This window comes from Phalangium opilio, unplaced genomic scaffold (genome assembly GCF_054372755.1).
Source record: "Phalangium opilio isolate 3A_F unplaced genomic scaffold, DU_Popi_V2 ptg000039l_2, whole genome shotgun sequence".
Taxonomy (NCBI): domain Eukaryota; kingdom Metazoa; phylum Arthropoda; class Arachnida; order Opiliones; family Phalangiidae; genus Phalangium; species Phalangium opilio.
The window spans coordinates 4,713,166-4,736,489 of record NW_028324163.1 but is presented as its reverse complement, the minus strand read 5'-3'; the positions used below and the strand labels follow the sequence as shown (position 1 = coordinate 4,736,489).

The window sequence follows — 23,324 nt, the reverse complement described above, 5'->3', positions numbered from 1 at the left end:
AGATTTATGTCGTTCTCGTTTCAAAATTAATAAGTTCGGGCCAAGCCGGGTTTGATTTTAGTTATTTTTTCGGGTCTTGTCGGGCTCATTTTCAAATTTAACAGGGTCATGTCGGGTCAAATTCATTTTCCTATTTTATAGTGTCGGGGCGGGTCGGGCTCCTTTTCAAATTTAATAGGGTCGGGTCGGGCCGGGTTTTTATTTTAATTTTTTTTTAGTTTCTATTTTTAAAGTTTGAACTCGGGCCGGGTCGGGTTAAGTTTCTATTTTTAAAGTTTGGACTCGGGCCGGGTCGGGTCGAAAAGAAAGTCGACCCGATTCGTCTCTACCTATATCTTTTACATAGGCTATTAGAATCTGACATAATGAAGTTCTATTATAACATTAGACAAGATGTTCTTCGTCATTTTTTGGTTAAATTCAAGATAGATAGGTTGTTTCCTATTAGAAAATATCCCTATTTTTATACCTACCAACAACTTGGTCTTCCTTGACATCGTATTCAAACAATGATTTTATGTTTAACTCATCAAACTATATCATAGCTAATTTTTTAATCTCAGCTGTGTTCTTGCTGCCTTCATGACTCTAAGAACGTCACGGATGAGACCTTCTCTAAGATCAATTTTATAAGCGTAATCCAGTAATGTTGATTTACCAGGTAATTTGATGTGACTTGTGTCTCTTAAATAAACGTAAGCTCTTTTACTAAGATAGCGCATATTTTTCCCAGTTAATTGGTTTTTTTCCAAGTGGCCTTTTGATTGGCACGGAGAAAATACTTTCTTTAAAGCATTCATATAACTTTCTTTCATCTTGTCAGGTATAGTTCTTGATGATTATAATTGTTTAATCTTCTTCTTTAAACTTTGAATTAAACATTTTGACTGTGATATTTCAATTCCTTTTTCACGAAGTTTGTTGTTTTTTCTTAAAAGCTGAAGTTTAATCGTGCTTAAATGTCTGCTAATAATACTGTTTTGCTTTTCAGAATTTTTCCTTTATTAAAAACCTGTCTATCAGCGCAATTCGACGTTCTTCTTTGGCAGTACAGTCATTCCAATCTCTATTTTCAATTGTAAAACTTTACCTAATATCCTGTAAAATGTAATATTCATCCTAGGGTTTGATACCATTTTCAGTTTTGAAGTTTGATATTAAAGTTAAGACTATTTGCCTGACTTGATGAATTTTCTATATTCTGTATATGAGACTCAATTCTAGCATCAATTAGATGATCTGATGATATTGTTGAAGGACCTGACAAATGAACACCAGAATCTTTGTCATTGTAGCTGTCCTTTAGACCTTCGTTAAAAAATCTTGGTGCGTTCCCTTGTTTGCAAACGAGAAAAGTCTTTTATCAGACGTTTTAAAGCATTTGGCTGTGGAAAACGGAATTCTTATTCTTGGACATGTGTAACAGGTTAGGCCTAACCACCTATTGATATAACCCCAATATATTGATAAGGTATAAATAACGACTCACTTTCGGTATTCTCGGTGATATTCCAGGGGCTTAGTTGATATCCTGTCGTCTGCTTCCCTTGACCAAGCAGGTAACCACACCCAACCTCTCTAAATCAAACACTACCCAGGTATTAGCGGCTTGTATCTTCGCGAAGTGAGTACCCAAAGTAGAGAAAACCCAATGCGCACAGTAGCGCTACTCCCCTGCTGACCTAACAAGTTTACCTCCACCCCAAGTGCCTGTGATGTTGGATTTGTTTCGCGAACAAAACAGTATTAGCTGTCAGCAGTGGCCAATATGTTACAGCGTTCAATAGCGGCACTAAAAACAAAGCAGAATTGTACGATTTATTTGAACACTTCTTCGTCAATGAAGCCTGGAGAAAAGAAATGAGAGGCGTCCTAATTCCTAGGACACCCGGCATTACAGGACATTCAATGTTAGGGCTCATTTGCCTTAACGCAGAATAGATACATAATATTGGATTCCTCAAAAACGCCGAAAGAAGATCATTTTGAAGCGTTGGCTGTTTCACGTTTGTTGGCCATGATGGCTATTATAAAAAACCGTTTTTACAAACGAAAAAAAAACCTGATATATACTACATCGTTGATTTTGGGTCGCCACTCACTGTTCTTGTCTAAGCAACAGATATTATTTATTCTAACCGTTTTATATAACACCACCATTTTTTAAAGCGGTAACGTTACGTCATGACAATTAATATCACATGTCATGACAGCATCAACTATTAAAGCGGTAATATTACGTCATGACAATTAATTTCACATGTCACAGCAAAAAACTGTCGATTCTTATCAGAAGCGTCAAGGAACCGTCCATAAACTACGTGACGCAATAAATGGCATTTTCTGACCCCCCGTCCCCCCAGTTCACGCTTCGTCACGTTTTCTAAGAGCCCTCCCCTGAAAACCACGTCACATTTCTTTAACACCCGCCCCAACGGACTATGATTTGTCTTAATTTACCAATTTAATTTGATTAATTTAAAAAGAGATTCTTTCTTCTTTTCCGATCAGACATTTTTTGCTCCACTTGAAAGTCAAAGTTCTTTTCCGTTTTAAGCATTTACAAACATCGTTTGCCTCTGATTGAGCTTTAGAACATTATTGTCTGGATGTGCTTTTTTATAACCTTCCAAAATATTTCCATAAAGCTTAGTTAAAGGGCACACTTAATAGTTTTCAACATTGCCACTTGAAAACCATAGGCTAATCGAGCTTGGAATTCAGATTTTAAAAATGTGCGAAGGAAACCATTTAAATCGGATGGAGGATCCTATTCATCCTTGCTAATGCTAGTGGCGAATAAACCATGACATTTGAGAGATAAGCTGACACTACATTTAGCCGTCCTTATGCGTACGTGTAGCTAGTTCTGCAGTGAACAGGTTTCTTTATTTTAAATGCGCTTTTTAAATTGGCTACACGTACGAGTAAGTATGTGAAATGCTTACAGTTTCTACTATTTAAGCGATGATGGAATGAAAATTTTGTTAAAATATTGTAGAGGTCGTTCTCACGGTGAACGTTTTTTTTCTTCTGTATTAAAATTAATTTTAAATGTGACGTCACGCATCGTTAGACCCCTCCCTCCCCCCTCGTCACGGACCGTCACAAACTTACAAACCCCCTCCCCTCATAAGAGTGTGACGTAGTTTATGGACGGTCTCCAACTTCATTATCTTAACACATTTTCCTTAGTTTTTATTTCAGCTGACATTTTTGAAGCTAAAAATAAATAATTTTTTCCATAACAACGAAGTTATGATAAAAATGTCAGCCGAAATAAAAAGTAAAGAAAATGTGTTAAGATAATGAAGTTGATGCCCCTGATAAGAATTGACAGTTTTTAGCTGTGACATGTGAAATTAATTGTCATGACGTAATATTACCGCATTAATAGTTGATGCTGTCATGACATGTGATATTAATTGTCATGACGTAATGTTACCGCTTTAACAAATGGTGGTGTTATATAAAACGGTTAGAATAAATAATAACTGTCCCTTAGAAGCCGTGACAAGAACAGTGAGTTGTGACCCAAAATCAACGACGTAGTATATATCAGGTTTTTTCCGTTTGTAAAAACGGTTTTTTTATAAAATGTGTCCCTTCCTTGAAAGGCTTGGTCTTACTGATAATGAAATATGAAATGATTAATTTCAAACGCAATGGATATTTATGTGTCCCTTCCATGAAAGGCTTGGTCTTACTGATAATGAACGACGGAGATACGTACATTTTAACTCAAAGAGAGTCCAAGTCAAACTAATCGGAGATACGTGCATTTTAACCTCAGTGCCCTGAAGTTAAGAGAATTTTGAACTCGAGCATGTCGATGAAAGAGATACGTGCATTTTAACCTCAGTGCCTTGAAGTTAAGAGAATTTTGAACTCGAGCATGTCGATGAAAGAGATACGTGCATTTTAACCTCAGTGCCTTGGAGTTACGAGATTTTTGAACTCAAGTAAGTCGTTAAAAGATCCCCCACCATGATAAACGCTAGATAGACCAACAATGCAGAAAAACTTACGCTCGTCGCTGATTTTAACAGCAGAAGGCTTAATAACGCATTGTCGTTTATTCGCGTGAAGCCGTAGGGTTGCCATTTCTGCACCTCAAAAATACCTACGGTGAAGGGTCCTGTTTGCGGCATAAGGGTTAGAAACCAATTGGCGTTTATTCGCTTGAAGCCATAGGCCTGCCATTTCTGGCGACGCAAATATCTACTCTCCCATTTTAAAAATTTGCTCGTAGAAAGGCAGGAAACTCGAACGACCCGTATATATCAGCCAGTCTGTCGACTGGCTTAAATAACTTCGTGGAATCAGAGCAAATTGGACATTATTGATTGGCGCTACTTTGTTCCCTCGACTTATCAATTAAATCAGCACTGTCACCCAGGGAAGAAAGTATAGAGTCCCTTTTTGGGTTATTCTTCTTTCTTTTCCTCAATTCGCTAAGAAGAATAATAGACGGTTCTTTAAACGTATTAAGACTATCTTTTCGAAGTTTGTAACTGCTAACAAGTGAAAGCAAATTTTTTACGTGAACCGCAACTACAAGGCATTTCACGATCTTCGAATTGGCAACATTTACTCTGTACCGTCTATATGGATCTTTAACCATATATATACGTCATTGCACTTATGTACCAAGTGCCTTTCGAGGCACAGTTTGGCTAAGGTGGCATCTGACAGTAAGGGTGCTCCAGAATGCCTCTTTTAATTTTCGGTGTAGGCGTAGGAACCCGATATGACCGACTCTACGGTGGCTTTGATAGATCCAAACTTGACTCTCACTGCAAGGTTAAGCAGTTTCGGTTTAACTTTGGGTTTTAAAGAATGGACGCGTTTGGGTAAACTTTGTTAAATTCCACCACACTCAAAAGCTGTTTTATGATGTAAATCAGCGCAGTTTGGTCGTGCGTGAGTTTCCCAATGTTTTCGGGCAACAGATTCAAAGTTGCCGAGAAGGCTTACTAATCTTCTCCCAGGTTTGGAATTTTATCTTGAAAAGCTCCAAGTTTCTTGAAATGGGCGGCAATTCCATGGTTCCTTAGATCATTCTTAAAGATTGACTCAGCAAATAACTCAAATTCTAATGGCCAATCCTTAGAAAATATTTCGTACAGCTTGTCAAATGCTCCACCATTTCGCATTCGATAAATTCGCATACTTGTTCTACAATTATAGAGGAGTAAAACACATCATTTTGCGTCATAAAGTTGCGGATGTCATCCCTAATTTGCGTTGGACAAAACAACAAAATATTTTGGGTCAAATTGACTCTAAAAACTTCTTATTGCTGTACTCCATGAGAATAGGAGTATCAGCTTCGACAACGCCACATTGAAACAATTGTAACTCTTTGCACAAATAATCTTCCCAAACGTTTTTCAACGTGTTCTCGGGATATATGTTTTCGTGAAGGACGTAGCAAAAGTCAAAACACGGATCGCTTTCTAACTCTGTATTTCGCATTGAAAAGGTAGTGATATAGAAACTCTCTAAGTTCATAGATGTACTGCAATAAATGCATTGCAAACTGACAAACGTTTTTCTCTTTAAAGGTCGTTTGCCAACTCAATTCCTTGGGGGTTTGCAATTATAACCCCTAGTTCACAGTCAATCTTAATTTGTTTTATTGTGGTTCCAAAAACGGTAGATCTCAACGACATCCATGAACAGAGAGAATCTTGACTAATCCAGGGTTTAGATAAACTGCATTCATCTGGAATGTCTTCAATATTTTCCCTTTTATCATTTTTTCTAATTCTTGAGGAAAAAGTGTCTCTGACCGATTATCGACAGGTAACTTCGTATTATCTTTGACAAATAACTCTTCCTCGTTTCTGAGCGAAAGATCTTCGTTTGCTACAGAAATATATTGTTGGTCATTTTTGATAGGACCTTTTCTTTTAACAGTTTCTTGATGGATGTTTTCGGGAGTTGATCTTTGACCTAGGCTTTGGTTTCCCAAATAGTGAACGAGGTCCACTGCGGGGCGATCTTTCGAGTCTTTTATTGTGAAGACGTGTCTTTTAAATTCAGTTGTGTAATTGTCACGACCTTTACCAAGTTTGAGATAGCAGTATCTTGGGATGACTGAACTGTTACCGTTCTTGCCAATCGTCTGCTTTAGTCGCCAAGACATGTCATCTCCCATTAACAATTGTCTCTCACTAAATGTCTCGTTTGACAAAACATAAACGCCAACCCCCTTTTAAGAATCGCGTTTGGCTGAATCACGCTAAAAAGGCTTTTCAAAAGCTGTAAGACAACCTATACGAAAGCAACGTGCGTAGGTCCCAGACACCAAACAGATTCTGACCGGAATAATTTTGCTGCTCTTCGGCGAGTGGTAGAGCTGAGAAAATTAATTTAGGTTTTTATCCGATAGAACACTTTCAATTTTTATTTCTGTAAACCCCTTTCAAGTATTCCCCCCTAATAAACACTAGTGACTCAATGGTGAGAACAGAAATTAAAGTCTGTTTCATTAAATACTATAATGACCATTAGAGTCGGGATTACTATAGTGTTTGGAAACGTTTGATAATTATTCTAGAAAATAATAATTCGTTTTAATCATGATTAGTTATTTAAATTTTATTTAAATTAAATTTCTTAGAATAGGCCAAAAAATCGCCCCTCGCCATGTAAAATACAGATTTTTTCGAATCGCCCGCCTGAAAGATCCCATTTTATTATTGGTTGAAAAAATATCTCACACTCGGCGGGTGTCTTAGGGTGATTTTAATAATTGTAACAACCTTAAAACAAAGGAAAGTCAAAATTTTAGAAATCTCAAACTTCTATCGCTTTAATATTTATTATAGGAAAGTCTCCGAGTAACTATACTAATTTTCATTAAAACTAATCATTACGTTTATCCTAACAATTGTGCTACGATAAACGCTCAACCACAAATCATGATTAAAGCGACCTTTACACGCTCAATGTTTTGCACAAATTAAGTGGGGGACATTTATAAAATTCATCATCTTATAAATTATTCCCTTGACTTTTCACTATTTGTGCAAATAAAAATCTGTCATGCTATTGAAAGCTCAATATGTAGAACCAAAATTTAATATTTTATTGGACAAATATTTTGATCACATTGCACACGATTTATTCAATTATGTTGAATATATTTTATCGCAATAAAAAAGTTGATGTTGAGTCCATGGACCGTGTACAATTTTAAGGACCAAACATAACATATAAATCGTTAAATATACAGACTTTAGTTTTAATCGATTGCGAAATATTGTTCAAATTTTGAGTAATATTTTGAGCAATAAAAACTCACTCAATATATAGGTTCAGTTTTTTTACGCAAATATCGTCCAAAATTTAACGCAAATGATTTTCCATTTTCTAATACATATTGTAGCATTATATTTGAACTTTGCACAAATTATTTGTCTGCATAACGTTTTATTTATACTTTGAAACTTGAATAACGGGCCCCACGTTTTTTGCTCAAATTATTGTGCGTGTAGGGTGCCCTTTAAAAGCCATTTTTAACCTCTAGAATGCTTTTCTGAAACATTCGCTCCCTTAGCCCTTACAAAAAGGCATAAAATTTTGCTCCGCGATTGCCGGTCCAAGGCTTAAGTTTCGTATTCTAAATAAGTGAGTTCTACTTATCTAACTAAGCCTAATTCAAGGCATCTTATTTCTTGACAATTCCCTACGCGGGATTAAAACAACAAATGGACAAATATTGCCTTCCAAATTGTAAATATGGAGGTAAAGATGAAAGTGCCAACACCATGGCCATTTGTGACATATGTCTTCAAGGGTACCACATATCATGTGTCGGTATCAAAGCTGCAGATGCAAAGCGTCGTCACTGCTGCCCCATCTGTAGGTCAAGTATTAAACAAGCGATCCAAGTAAAAAATGACCAGGGTGATTTTATTCAACTCAAAGAAATAGTTGCCACCCTGCAACAGGAAATTAAGGAAGTAAAAGCTGATCAAGTAAGCAAATTCAAATGCTCGTGTGAAAATCATGTTTCTATTTTGGTAACTGAACTCGAGATGCTGAAGAAGGACATAACGTCCCTTGGTGAAAACTTTGAAGACCTCCTAGATAAGCTTCGGGAAACACGAACAGAAAACTTATCAGAAGACATAGAAGTTCTTAAAACGGAAATCGTCATATTGAAGGAGAAATACCAACTAAAGGAAACCACATCACAACAACTGCTAAACATATCCGAAAGAATTACAGCATGTGAAAATGTAAAACGAAACGTGACCTCCACTAATCAACGCACGATTAATCCTGTAACCGGCCTGATATCCCTTCGTCCCCAAACGATGAAAGATAGATCTTTTCACATGTTGCTACCTCAGTAGTAAAGGGCTACATTTCGTACCACGGTAGAGGTATAAAGTAGGTGCGTGGGAACTGGAGCGTGAGAACTGGAGCACGCCGCCGCCGCCGCGGTGAATCTTCGCGAGTTCCCCGCGCGCAAGTTCCTTCCCCCCTCACCCCCGCGGGGTTCCCCGCGCGCGCCGCGAGTTCCTTCCCCCATTTTAACTCCGCGCGCGGCGCTAGTTTCGTACTATTCAATTCCAGGAAAAATTCTATTGTTAAATTCTTACTATTTACTGAGATTTTATACTGAGACAATCCCTTTATTTTTTTATCCTGAGTCTGTCCTTTTAAAGAATTAAGAGGTGTTTTCCCTCGGTAACATCAAACCTTAACCTTTCTGTTTTCATACCTTGCGTGGGATTATTTATTCAACAACACGAACTGGCTATAATACGTTTTATTCAATGCCTTCAAATATATATCAGTTTAGTTTTTAAATCATTTACATCGTTTACAATGTAGTTGTAAAGAAATGGTTCATCAATAGGAAGATTAGTACCAAAATCTTTGCGAAACTTTTCAATGACATTATCGTAGTTAATTACTTTTAAAGCTTTCACTAGGTTTTATTCGACCCTTTCGTTCCAGTCAGTTTCTTCGGACTCGCACATAATATCGTGGGCTATTTTGTTTTGGCAAGAGGTATTGTCGCAGCATTGGGTCATCTCCAATAAGATTTCCGTTACGTTTTTCAGAATCGCTTCTCTCATAGTTTCAACGGCTCTTGTTTTTTCGTGTAGCTCTAAGTCTATGAGGGCTTTAATTTTCTTCAAATAATCCCAACCAGATTGGTTAAAGGAAATGCCCCCGCTTGTAGCGTACAAAATGTTGTATTTTTCTCGACATCCTCTCGTGTATTTTCTAATGTCAAATATATGACCTTTCCGGTTTGCGAAGCATTCTAGCTTTAAATTGGTAGTAGTTGGATGTAGCCAGACGGAAAACCTCGGCGAATTTCCTTTGAAGAAAGCGTCGATTTCGTTGGAAAACTCCCAAATATTAGACCAAACGTGTTTCTTTAATGATATTTGTACACGAGTGTCGGTACGTCTAAAATATACCTTTGGGGTCGTGACATTACCAACCCAAACTTCTACTTTCTCCGAAATATTGTGAACTTGGTTCATTTTAAAGCGGTTAAGAAATGACGATTTCGACGTTGAGTTCCTACCTAATATAGTTTTTCCTCAAAGTTCAGGTGATCTCCAAAAAAAGATTAATACGAATGACGTCATATCTAATTCAACCAATCAATGCGCCTATATTATAACTGTTCGACGAATGACGTCTATTATAACAGTTCGACGAATGACGTCATATTTGCCTTAAGTTTTACTCTAATGATACAAACGTTTTTATTGTTACATTGGGACTATTTGTTACAAACTTCTATTGTTAAAGTTAGATTATTTTTTTTTTTGACGGTCGACGGCATAAGCATTTTCTAATGGCATAGAATTAAGGCGATATTTACAAAGTCACGTCCTGTTCTTATGGAATATTTACAAGTCAGCTATATAAAATATAAATGGAAAGACCTTTGTTTGTATTAAGAAGTGCTAAGCTTATTGGCTGACTTAACCATCTGGGTGGAAGGTTTAAAAAACTAACCAATTACAAATTATGTACTAGAACGTTTATAGCACGTGATTTTACTGTTACAAGCACTTCTTGGAATCGGATGTTTCTTAGAAATCAGCTAAAGACGGTCATTTAGAGGTCTTACAAGTTATCTAAAATTTCAATAGAAAAATGGTCAAAATTTTTTAAAAAAGGCTTTTTGTTTTCAACTTGGTTTAAAGTTTTTGATGAAAATGATTTTAAGTACGAGTGCAAAATATAATTTGTGTGGATATAGTGGTTTCAAGCGTGTAATTTTCGAGTAAAAAACCACGTTTGTTTTTGTGATCATCAACTCAAATAAGGAATACATATATTAACATTGAAAGGTAACATTTTTTGCTATATTTAAATTAGTTTTGGGGTGCCTAGTTTTTGAAATGTGCACTTTAATAAATTTCAAGAAAAATATTCTAAAAGTGAACTATCGTTATGAGTTATAAACGTGCCAGGGTGTTAGCCACTAAAATAAAATCAATATACATGACAAAAATGGGTAATGAACGAAAAATAAACGAACTCCTCCTCCTCTTCATTTAAATTAGCAATGCGTATAGAGCTTCATCTATTTAGTTGTCTTAAACGGCAGAAAATCCAACCCTTTTCTTATGAAACAAAAGTCATACCATCCTGTTAACTGGAAATGGTAGCTGTAAAACCCTTTCGCTAGGAATGCGAGATGTAAAACCCTTTTCTCTAGAAATGAAAACAATGTATCTGACTGAGAATTTAAGTTTATTATACTACAATTTACAATAAAAAAAATTAATGTAAAAAAGATACACGAGCCACTTTAGTATGAGTTACCTCTTCTTGGTCTCTAAATGTAAATGACCTACGATTGCTAATAGTATGCCAGCCGGTATTATGCGAACAAAATTCCTCACTATACATATTAAATAAAGGTTTTTTTATGCAATTACTACAAAAACTTTTCTGAACGTCCCAAATTACTTCTACCATCATGTCGTCTCGATGCACTACTGTATGAGTTTTTACCGCTAGATATTTCGTATTTGGTTCGTCCATATCGCTAAAAAAGACAAAACAGTCTCTGCAAACTCTACGTTGGCATTTCCTTTCACCTTTTCTCCATGTTTTTAAAAAATAGTCATATTCTATGTGGTGGTACCCATCCAATAAAAAGAAAGGGATGGTAACTCTATTCCTTTGCGTAGCTTGAAATTGAGCAAAAGTCAAGCGATTATCCACTTCGAATTCAATTTCTGATTCTGTGATCCAAAGCCAATTTGGCATTTCTTCGGGATATAGATCCTCTTTGCCCAGGTTCCCTCGTTCACCAATAGCTGCTTTCCAAAATACCTGTTCAGATACTCCCCAAAGTTGGCGTGGAATTGTTTTCTTAATATCATTAAAGGTTTGCTCCGTATTAGCTAAAACGAATTCCATTGTTACTACCATGGCTCTAATGGCCATGGATCTCAAAGACATGGGTGACCGAGATTCCATATTGATTTTAAATATATGAAGTGATGCTTTAAAGTTAATAACTGAATGTTGTATGTGCCCTTAAGTTTTAAATTTCCCCTTAAATACCTACTGTTAATTAGATAAAAATATTCGCCAAAAGTAACATTAGGTCGATTGAAAGGTTACTTACCGATAACTGGAATCGAACCAGGATCTTTCGAATTCCATATTTAGCAGCCAATACGCTACCAATCGACCTAATGTTACCTGTGATCTTTGAGTGTGAAACTATAAGTCTATTTTTCCAATAACAACTATTTATACAATGTATGACGGAGGTGATATTAGATTTTTTGGCAAAGGTAGTTTAAGTATAGTAAAGCATATATAAGGCTCATTAGACTTCAAAGTTAATTGTTGCGTTGAGTCATAATTCCAAGAAAAATCCTTCTATGCCAGAACTTCGAATTAACTAAAACGTCATTGTTTCTAAGGCTTGAGTTCCAAGAAATTTTAATTTTATTTAAAGGTATGGTTGTTAAGTTTTATTTCTCTATTCGTTTAAGTATGTCGTGCCAATTTTCCCCTGCTTTCACGTGCAAAAGCGGTAGGCATGATAAACTACATAAATTACCTTTTACACTCCCTTTAAGAAGTTTGAACAATATAAATACCGCACCCACCGCCCCGCAAACTACAAAATATCCTCATTGCTTTCGCTTAATCTCCCTGCTAAAATTAATAATTTCTTCAAAATGGTAAGTAATATATATAAATATATATTTTTGGTACTTTTTCTTACTACCCCATAGTTTTATGTTATCTAGGCTCAAAGCAGCAACCCTTGGGAGACTCTTCAACTACAGTTTAGTCAATCCGAACAAATAGGAGTTAAACTATGCAAGTTTAATAATAAATTATACGTAGACATAAGAAAGTACGCTCTACCTAGAATACCCCTTAAATCGGGGGTATGCATACCCATTGAAATAGTAGACGACTTAGTTAAAGTTTTGAAATTAGCATCTCTGAATAAGTTACCGCAAAGTTCCTGTTTGCCTGGGATGTTGGAAATCGAGAAAATAAAAGAAAAGGGTTGTCTAATAACGAAATATAGGGGCCAAGCGCGCGAGAAGCAACTGGATTTGAAGGCCGTCGATATACCGGAAGTAGTGGAACTAATATCGAGCATTTTGAAGAAGGTTACGTTGAAGTAGTAAAATGTCTGATGATGAACCACTAGACCTTTCTATTTTTAGAGCAGAAAACTTTTATGAATTAGTTAAAGTAAATGTAGCCAGATCTAGGAAATTTAACTGTTCATCCTACGAATACAAAATTATCTTTAAAAACCTTGATAAAATATATGAAAAATTGAAACTCATATTACAATCAATCATTGAGACTATTATCAACGCGGGTAGAGACTACAACAGAGTCAGGTTTTGTGTTAGAAGTGACCAGCTGGAAAATGCCATAAACTTAAGATTTATGGCGTTGAACGAACTGACAGTTGATAGGCTTTTTGGTGCTATAAGTCAAGTTAGTCAATCAAATCGTAATTTCATTTTAGACGGTGATATTAGAATTGATGCAATTTTTCTAAAAACTGATATTCCAATATCGGGTAGAAAATCAGTCAGAAATAGATCGATGTTATTACTAGAACATTACATGAAAAACGGGAGGACTTTTTTACCAATTTTAAACGATGACGATCTTTGCGTAGCTCGAAGCATAGTGTGCGGAAAAATGGTTGCGGACTTAACCTATTTAAAACAACAAAAACAAGATAGATCTGGTTTCGACTATAACCGATACCGTAGAATACAGGCACCTAACAGACCGCTACAGAGGGAAGAGGCCCTAAAACTTCACCATGAAGCTAACTTACCGGTAGGACCCGTTAGTATAGAACAGATTTCGGCTTTTCAAAAAATCTTAGAACCCGAATACCAAATTATAGTGCTTAGCGCTGAAAAATATTTAAGAAAATTTATGAAGGTGAAATTTACGCTGAAAAAAAATTTTCCTTCTGCTTGTAGATATACATATGCATGTTATTAAAAGTTTAGCAGCCATGTTCGGATGTGTTTCTTATTGTAACAAATGCTTAGTAACATTTAGTAATGTATTTAGGGCCTCAAATCATAAATGTTATAATGAACCCACAAAATGTTGGCGGTGTTACTCTGAGACATTCCACGAGAGCCCATCCTTGGACGTCGTGAAATGTCCAGATTGTAATTGGTATTTTAAAGGTCCCGAATGCTTCCAAATACATAGAACTAATAAAATTTGTGAAAAAGTAAAACGATGCAAAATTTGCTGCGAGGAAATTGAAAAAAATCACAAATGTAGTAAAGTATGCCCAAAATGTAAAATTGAACACCCGCCTAGGCTTTGTTATGTCCAACCCCTTACTAAAAAGTATAAGGAAACAACTTATTGTTATTTCGATACCGAATGTATAGTAGATAATTCCCTTCATACCCCAATACTTCTAGTTTCTGCTATGCAAATAGAGGAAAATGTTTACGATTATAACATTTTTAGAGGACTAGATTGCGTAGACAAATTTATGCAATACCTAACCCAAGTAGATGAAAAAATTGTTTTTACAAGAGACAACAAAAGACGTAGAGTAACCAAACCTAGGTTTGAAAATGTTACTATTGTTGCTCATAACATGAGAGCCTATGACGGGTTTTTCATTTAACAATGGTTAATCCATAATTATGGAAAAATAGAAATTCTACACAGAAAAAAGTGTGTTCGAAAATTGAACACAATCTCTGAACACCTTCATGCAACACTCTCCTATACATGTTCAAAAATGAGAACATGTTCGAGTAAAAATATGTTCTTTTTTCTAATGTATTCAAACCGTTTTATGTTCCGGTTTTGAACGTGGTTTTTATTTAAGTGTTCAGCCTCTGAACATGTTAATTACTCAGAAAATGTGTTCGGACGCTGAACACAATTTCTGTCACACCTTCATACATTACTCTCTTATACATGTTCAAAAATGAGAACATGTTCAAGTAACAATATGTTCTATTTTCTAATGTATTCAAGCCGTGTCATGTTCCGGTTTTGAACGTGTTTTTATTTAATTGTTCAGCATATGAACATGTTAATTACCTATATCATTGCACAGTCCCTTTAGAACCGTCAATAAAAAATTAGGGAATATTAAACATAAATCGTTGAAACTAGGGAGCCGCCGAAACGGTCGAATATAGGATCCCTTTATTTGATATACCCACTAAATTGCAAACGTTAACGGTTCGTACGAGACTGGTCGGTCAAAATCGTCAACTACTTTAATCATTTCCCTCTTGACACCAAAGAACATTGAAAAACTTACAAATGGACTAAAACCCAAGTCCTCTATGGTACAGTGTAACGCAATTTCAAATCTCTTTGGTGGAGAGAATACAATAAAAGGCTATAAAAAAGTTAAGAAATGCTTGATGTGATTAAAAATAAATGTACATAATTTCAGTACTTCAAACCATTTTACTTCAAAAATGAAATTATAGAAATGTACAGTAATGGATAATGCAAAAGTATGAAAATGGATTGGAAATAATTCCTAAACCACCAAAAACAAACCATATTTTTACCAGGGAAAACATATTTAAATAGTTGACGAACTATTGAAAAATATTTCGTCATTTTCAATGTATAGATTTAAATGTCAGATTCATTAATGCCAAATTGTTCTAAGAACTTGAAATACGCCATATTTTTCCTGAATTTCGCCTTTTCGGAACGATCATTAAGAAGAAACACTTGAAAAAATCCAAGAACTTGTCTCAAGACAGTGGGATAATTCAAATCGAGCACATAGTAGGTGATGACTAAAATGTAAAGGCATTCTAGGAGGGTGCTGGCCTTACAATCAATAATTGTTTCATTTATAACAACAAATCCATTGTTCAACTCCTCTTTGTTGTTGGTTATTATCACAAGCTGAGGGGCTTGGACATTAGATTCCACTGGAAGCGTCTGAAATTTCACATTTTTTATAATTGCAACGAAAAAGAACATAAAAGACAAACGGGCAAACGTTCAAACGCATTTCAAACCCTATGGCTAAGACTAAAACGCAGTAATTGCCATTTTGAAAGGTATCTGCACGACTATTACATTAAACAATTTTCGCTCTTACATCCTTGAGACGAATAACGGAATACTGTACAGTTTTTTTAGGAAATTTTGGTTTCGACTTAGATTTAGTTTTCTGTTGAGGTATTAAATGTTCTTCTAGTTTCTTTACGAATTGTAGGACAACTTGATCAGATTTCAGTTTCTCCTAGGAAAAATACACAATTACTAATGAAATGCAAATATTTTCAGTGAAACAAGGTAAATTCTATGTAAAATCAGTGGTGTACCTTATAAAGCATATATAATCATGCGTTTTACATACCCAACTACGTTTCCTACATTATAAGACCGAAGAAAGGAGTATTTATGTAACTTACTGAAGTCGAAAAGTTGGGGCACACAGTGAAGGAGAAAAAATTGTGGTGTAAAATAAAAATTGAACTGACGAATTTTACACCACAACGTTACCTTCTTTGCATTGTGGCGTAAGTTTTCGATTCCGGTTGGTTACATAAATACTCCTATGTTCTTTTAAACGTAGTTGGGCTATGAAATACACATAAGCACACCACTAAACTAAAAGACAGACGACAAAATTGTTATTTGCTCTCTATTGCCTATTAACAATCTACATCTTACGGTATCTTCATGTGGGAAAATTAATGCAGCAACTTTTTCATAGTTGGTAAAAAATTGTTCCTCTTTTGTTTCCATTCCGTGAAAAAGCGAAAATTCTGCTTTAAGCTATGATTAAAACAAAATAATTAAGATAATTTATGTTTATATAATATTTGAGACTTAAATATGGTTTTTCTACAAGGTGAGGATAATTCTCTAAGATTTCAGTGACTGATAATGGGTTTTCTACAATCCATTTACGCCTTTCAGTGAAAGTCTCCCGAAAGAGTTTTAGGATAGTAGAAATATTTCTTTCGTCTTTGTTCCATTCACAGAGTAGGTTGCTCTTCAAAGTTTCAATGTCCATCGGGGTTTCCATCTCTTACTCTTGTTTGATTTCTTAACATCTCCAGATTGAACCACTTTTTGATAATGCCTAATATGGCGAATTTTTTGTGACAATTTCTTTGCAAACAAACCCTGTAAGTGATTATTAAAGGTCTTTAAAGTAGGCGCAGTTTCAATATTTATAGGGTTCCTTCAGGGGCATGCGTCAGCAATGGCGCTATTGACAACGCGCTTTCACATCTTACCGAAAGGATAAGCCTTTAAAGAATCCGCTTTAATTGCGCGAAAATATTCCAAAAAAACTCACCCACGGATTTTTAGCATTCTTATCAACGTTTAATGATGGATATTTGCTTAAAGGCAATTTGCCTACAGTCGCATAGTCACTCTTTTTGTTCATACTGTACTTAACTAGAAGTCCGTGCGCCATTTCATCTACCATTTTGCGGAAAACAGAAACTGGTTTTCCAGTAACAAGCATGTTGTGCACATAATCAGTTAGCTTTGGTAGTTCAACAAGTTCACTACAGTCCTAGAAAGAAAAATTAAAACAAAAAACAATTGACAACACTGGAGTACAGAAGGATATAACGACTATTTTAAAACTATCTTTAAGTCACGACAAAAGCAACACTACTCCATTTAAAGGGGCTCACCGGCGATATTGGGGGAGACCGCCCTTAGTTCAGGGGGAAAACACCCAGCTCTTTGGCCATAAGGAATGGCACCACCGTCGCGGTGGGCGGGTGAGCAATATGCTAACCAACATTTAGACCCCCCCTTCACCCCAACAGCTCCGGCCAGCCCCTTTAATTGAGCTATGTCTAACAGACTACACATACCAAATTCGAGGATTCAGAACCAACACCTGGGTCGTCAATATCAAACTCCTCAAAGCTAAATTCATCACATTGGTTTAAAGTTGAGAGTCCTGAGTTAACTTTAGACGTTTCACCCTGTTCTTTTGAGTTTTCAGTACAACTAAAATTGGCTTCTGAATTCTGAATCATCGCTTCTCGAACCATTACAGGTCGCTAAAAATTCAAGTTCAATATAATGATTAATAACATAGCACTGAAGGATGCAAAACTTATAAAAAAATTAAAGCCTCCGAAATGGAAATCAGTATATTTACGAGAGAATATTTCTGGTCATCTCGTAGAATCATTAGGATTTCATTTTTTAATTCTATTAAAACTTCTCATTCATCAATAATGGTTCCATCACAATCTAATACAACTTTGAAACTTCCAGCAGGCAAAGCCAACTTGAGAAAAGCTATAAAAATAATCTGGTCACTTTATGTAAATTTGCACTCTGCCTAGCTACAATAACTAAGGGATTCATTTGTAATTAGAAATGAAGGCTATCTATTCTTACCTTGATTAGCCAGTTCTTCATACGAATTAGCAATAACTGCTATTTTAATAGTTCTGTTAAAATTTGTCATCTTGAACAACGGCATTTTTTACTCATAAATCTGAAATATTGTTTGTTCACAAAAGTAATTGATCCATTTAATTGCTAAAATATAGTCATTATAGTACTATTCCCCTCCATTCATATAGTCCAGTCAAACGCACAGAAGGCGCAACCAATTTGCTTATCGTATCAAAAATAATAATAATTTTTCAGGTAGTAGTTGAGGTCCTATGTTCACCTACGTTAACTTTCCGAATAAATCCTAATGATTACACATCTTCCGCATTGTATATCATCGTCAAAAAGTTGTTTTGTTTTAAATAAGTAGGTTGAGGCCACTTGTATTTTAAACTTCTTAGATGTAGTAGTGTTTTTACTTCAGGGGGGTGAACCTCTTTGAGCACATAACGATTGCGATGTTCATCATAGTAAGAAATGTTTAGTTTTGAACACCACGCATAGGACTTTTGGTTTATTGTGAGAACTTGTCGTACGATGACGAACGCAGGCATTGTTGTGTAATCCGTCAGTAAAACTGTACCGTTGCGATAATTGTGACCCAAAACTTTAATCCCCGAGCAAATATGCACTCTTTGTGGGAAGTCATTAGGCTCAAACTTCCTTAGTTGTATTTTAAGTTCATCCTCCAACGTAATGTCATAACCTTCAGTGACGAATTCACCATCATCCAAAAAATTTAAAGCCTTGCCACCCAAACCATCATTCTGTTGCATGCACATCCACCTTTGGTGTCGAAGTGACATGGTTTTTGATACAGCTTTGAAACATTTCCATTGTCTATTCTTAAATAAAGCATGTTTTCCTTCTTCCCTCATACACCAATGGTGACGCAAAGGACCGAAATTGCTCATTTGATCAGGAAAATGGTATAGGTAGTGAAGCTTGGGTGTTATGGTATTTTCTGGATAGTAGAGCTTTTTGAAATCTTCTCCATGCTCGCCGACTAAGAACCTTAGAGTATGGACTGTCTCTGAATTTACTACACTAGATAGAGCTAATTGGGTTATTTTTTGAAGAAGTATGAAATTTTTCCAATTTGGGTCATCTTCTGGAACTTTATCAGCCACATACAATGGCATGTTAAATAGCAAGGACCTCATGGCTGATGCCGTTTGTTTCATTTCATTGTGAAGATGCTTCTTTTCAATAATTGCAGGCTTCGTATGTGTTTCGTCATTGCCATAAGGAAAACCTTGGATTTTCACATTAAGATAATCCAATGTGAAATATTTCTCTCTTTCAGTAAAAACAATTAACATAAGTCTTGTTTCATATTTTACGACTCCCTCTAAAAGGATGTGCATTGGATCGTGCAATAAGTGATGGGTGACATCAAATCTGGGGATATCACGTAAAGGGCTTTCTTTGCTGATTCCATACTGCTTGGACCAGTATTTATGTGCTTGAGGACTACAGAGTTTTAACGCTTCACATCTATCATTATGTTCTTCCAAGTTTCTCTCGGGAAAATCTGAGTGCAAAAACGATTTACTGATGTCTGGCCGTGTTATCTCACATGTTCTACAAAACTTGTATGCCGAACCAATACCTTCTTTAAAGCCTCCTATCTCATGAGCCGCAAGTGTATCTCCAGTTACGTAGGCCAGTCTTCCATGGAATTTAAGATCTATACCATTCACTTTCATCACCAACCCTTCATCTAATTCAGTTAAAACTGACTTGAAATTAGAAAGTAAACTATCAAGGCCGAATTGCTTCACGTCTTTCTGCCTTGCCACTGCCAGAAGCTGAATACTGCAAAGCTTTGACCGGAACTCGGGAGGAATGTTAAGCAATTTCCAGTAAAATATTGTGACCTTGTGTGTTTTAGCGTGTGCTCCAATTGGGTTAGCAATTTCGAAATCATCGGTGTAGAGAGACAACAACAGATACTTATGATTGAGAGGCTTTAAATCTTTGTAATAAGAGCCATCCCACACGTCGTTCATGCTGTCCAGTAAATTCGTCATTGTTGCTGTTGCATCTCTTGTGTTTCCAAATAGAGCTTCTACTTCCGGCATAGTAACTAAGGCTTTTAAAGCCTTTTCGAATGGGACACAGTAACCAAAAATATCCTTTTTTTCCATTCTTGTAGTATTTTTTTTGGTGCTTGTAACCAATCGGTCACCCATATGAACAGCCACTGGGGGAATATAATTTAAATGCTTCTTGAGAAAGGTTTCTTGCTTATACGAAGTTTCGATATCTTGAAATGGTTCCCTCAAATCAACACCTTGTAAATTATTTTGATAACTAGAGATGAGACCTTTAGTAGCACACATGACTTCCGATATCTGTTGATCAGATAATTTATAACTCTCTTTCAGCTTTAATATGTAGTATGCTTCAATGAAAGTTTGTTTTGAAGGCTTGGGTAAAATTTCATTGCCTTCAGCTGCTGGTCCAACTTCCATCCCAGCTTCTCCTTCACTTCTAGGTGCAGCTTCCAGCTCGTTCCCTTGAAATTCATCTTCATTTTCAAAATGGCCTTTTCTGCTTTTGTGGCTTCGAAGGGAACTATAGTTTTTATAAGAAGTGTGGCATATTTGACACCGAAAAGTACAGCTACTCATGTGCGGGTGATCTTTTAACATGTGGCTATTATAATGACCAATGTTTTGAGAATAGAATGGGCAAATATTGCAAGAAAAAAAACTTTCAAGGTTTCGAAATTCCATTTCTAAAATCATAAATATATCATACAAGTGCATGGTTTGCTAAGTTTCTGAAACTCCCAATTTTCAAAAGGGACATGTACGGAAATTTCTTAATAGTCGTTAGTAATTAACAGCTATTATTTTACTGAGTTATAATTGATATTTCTAGTTAAAGGACTATAAGTATTGAGATCTTTAATATTTTCACTTAATAGGGAGCTAACAGTTCTGACCCTTAAACGTCACACCCTTCTATCTCTTACTGGTTTCATACCCCCTGACGGTTGGAAACAGTATTCTACGCGCAAAAATGCCAACCAGATGGGGGCTGCGTGACGTCAGACTATCTCTTCCCCGTATCCAGTGGTTAGCTCCCTATTGTTACTTAAAACTTACCCACAAAAAGAGATGGCACCTTTAACTTGGACAAGGCTCAAAATTCTTGCCCAAAACTTGATTACTTCTCAACGTACCTATACCGTTGGACTCCCTACCGGATCGGTAAATCGGGCTATGGGTTTTCTGATTAGCAGCAGTATATGTTGCAGACGAATTTTTGGGAATATTAAAATGCCCCGAACATAAGTAAATGCGATTGCGAAAAAGCTTCGTCAGAAAGTTCGTCTCATGACTCTCATCGTCTGCGCTTTGCCAAGAAACATTTTCAAGGCATCGGTTAATTAAATTCACATTCAAAATGTATATCATTTACCTTGTTTTTAGTCGAATTGATACTTTCATATATATAGCATTGTAGAGAGCGGGCAACTCCGTGGAAGAACTCCGAAACCCGCTGGGTTCCGCGTTTAAGCGATGGGAACTCCAGGAGTTGGAAATGTTTTTCTGAGATAAAATTGGAGTTGGGTGGCAGTGGAAGTTTTCGTGTGCGGAGTTGGGAGGCAATGGGAATAATGATAATTATAATTGCGGAGTTGGGAGGCATTGGAAAATTATCTTAAAACATGGAAATCTACGGAGTTGGAAAACTTAAGTCTGGTAAGTGGTATTGCTCCAATTTAAAAGCGGACTTTAGCGTTGTTTGTCTTCAGAAGCTTCGTACGAAATTCTTTTTTCACCCGTTACCCACCGTGACACGTCCCCTCAGTGAGTCTCTCACACAATGGGGCCGCGGGCGCTTTCCTTTTCTTTTAAACCCATTGACAACAGTCTCCTTTCTAGCTTTGAGGCATATTAAAGTAAGGCAGTAGGCATATTGGCAGGCACAACTAATAACAGAATGGACTCTAGTGTTAGTATTTCTTGATTCGTGAAGTTCGTGGCCTTGTCCTTCAAAATAGCATTTGCGAAGCGAATCAGTCCGATTTTAATTAAATAGCTAATTTAAGAAACTAAGCGTAAAATATGACTCCACGACAACGCGTAGCGCCTTTTTTCCCCCAAATCTTAAGTTTTAATGTCTAGAAGAATTTTATGAGTAAATATTATTCCTTATTTGAAAATCATAATTTATAAGTACTCGTGATATCAATCTCAGGCCAAATTTGAAAGAAAACTAATGAGCTACAACTTTCCAATTTTAAAGAGTGAAGAAATCTTCCAAAGACTAGAAACTAGAAAGATTTTAATGGACGAAGCTAGGAGTTTAAGAAATTTTAATTTTAATGGAAGGAATTGGGAGGAGTTTAAGAAATTTTAATTTTAATGGAAGGAATTGGGAGGAGTTTAAGAAATTTTAATTTTCATGGAAGGAATTGGGAGGAGTTTAAGAAATTTTATTTTTCATGGAAGGAATTAGGAGGAGTTTAAGAAATTTTATTTTTCATGGAAGGAGTTTTACATTTCGCTTGGCGGAGTTGAAACTTTAGATTATGGCATTGGGAGGAATTGGAGTCATTGTTGCGTATTGCCTTGGAGTTGGAAGGAGTTGGAGTTTAATATTTTCATTTTGCAGCTCTCTATAGCATTGTATTAATCGTTGCCTACGTTAATCAAGGCCTGTGCGCGGCGCCGATTTCTTTTTTTGGCAATTTAAGTTGCCAAATTCTCTCACCTGAGGCGCTATTAGCTTGACCTAAATTTGAAATGTTCATTTTCCGCGCTTGGAATTTGAAATGTTCAATTTCTCGCGCTAGGAATTTTAAATACTCATTTTCGCGCGCGTTTTGGTCCAGCTATCAATGAAATCTCGCGGTAAAATAGGGAGAAAATAAGAAGTCTCGTTTCTTAAAAGTCGCCCCCTTCGAACCTACCGCGTACAGGCCTTGATTAACGTAGGCAACGTATTAATACTAAAGTCCAAATTCATTCTTGGGCGACAAAGAAAACCATGACATAAAGAATGAGCGCGAGGAAATTTTTTTTCACGCTATAGGATAAGCAACTCCCTATCTCGGACGGACGCTTATTCGGTATATACTCTGTTCGAGGTTCGGTTGCCATCACGCACTAAGCTACGTTACATAGAGACCTAGCTTTGAGCGTGCTGACAACCGAAGCCGCAACAGGGTATATATCGAATAAATCCTGTCGGAGATAAGGATTTGACTATCGTATAGCAAATATATCATAATTCACTTATGAAATATTATATATTTTGCCTATAGCAAGAAAAAATTTTCCTCACGCGCATTCTTTATCCATGGAAAAACCGTGTCTACGTGCGAAATACAACTAAACTATGCCTATAATTTGATAACATTCCTCGAAGTATGACTTCAACTGCATGGTTACAGAACAAGA

The 23,324-nt window shown here is 36.2% G+C and overlaps 2 protein-coding genes across 2 annotated transcripts; both read right to left on the bottom strand.

Moving 5' to 3' along the window:
• Positions 1-15,137: 15,137 nt before the first annotated feature.
• LOC149680672 (uncharacterized) lies at positions 15,138-17,028 on the bottom strand. Its single transcript, XM_089834659.1, has 3 exons — positions 16,198-17,028; positions 15,620-15,763; positions 15,138-15,456 (listed from the first exon to the last, which is right to left on the bottom strand). Exons 1-3 carry the CDS (start codon positions 16,270-16,272, stop codon positions 15,139-15,141), a joined length of 537 nt encoding a protein of 178 aa, XP_089690785.1. The 5' UTR covers positions 16,273-17,028; the 3' UTR covers position 15,138.
• Positions 17,029-17,665: 637 nt separating this feature from the next.
• On the bottom strand, positions 17,666-20,739 carry LOC149680671 (uncharacterized). The gene is made up of 2 exons (XM_089834658.1): positions 17,905-20,739; positions 17,666-17,802 (listed from the first exon to the last, which is right to left on the bottom strand). The coding sequence occupies exon 1, from the start codon at positions 20,676-20,678 to the stop codon at positions 18,216-18,218; it is 2,463 nt and encodes an 820-aa protein (XP_089690784.1). The 5' UTR covers positions 20,679-20,739; the 3' UTR covers positions 17,666-17,802; positions 17,905-18,215.
• Positions 20,740-23,324: the final 2,585 nt, after the last annotated feature.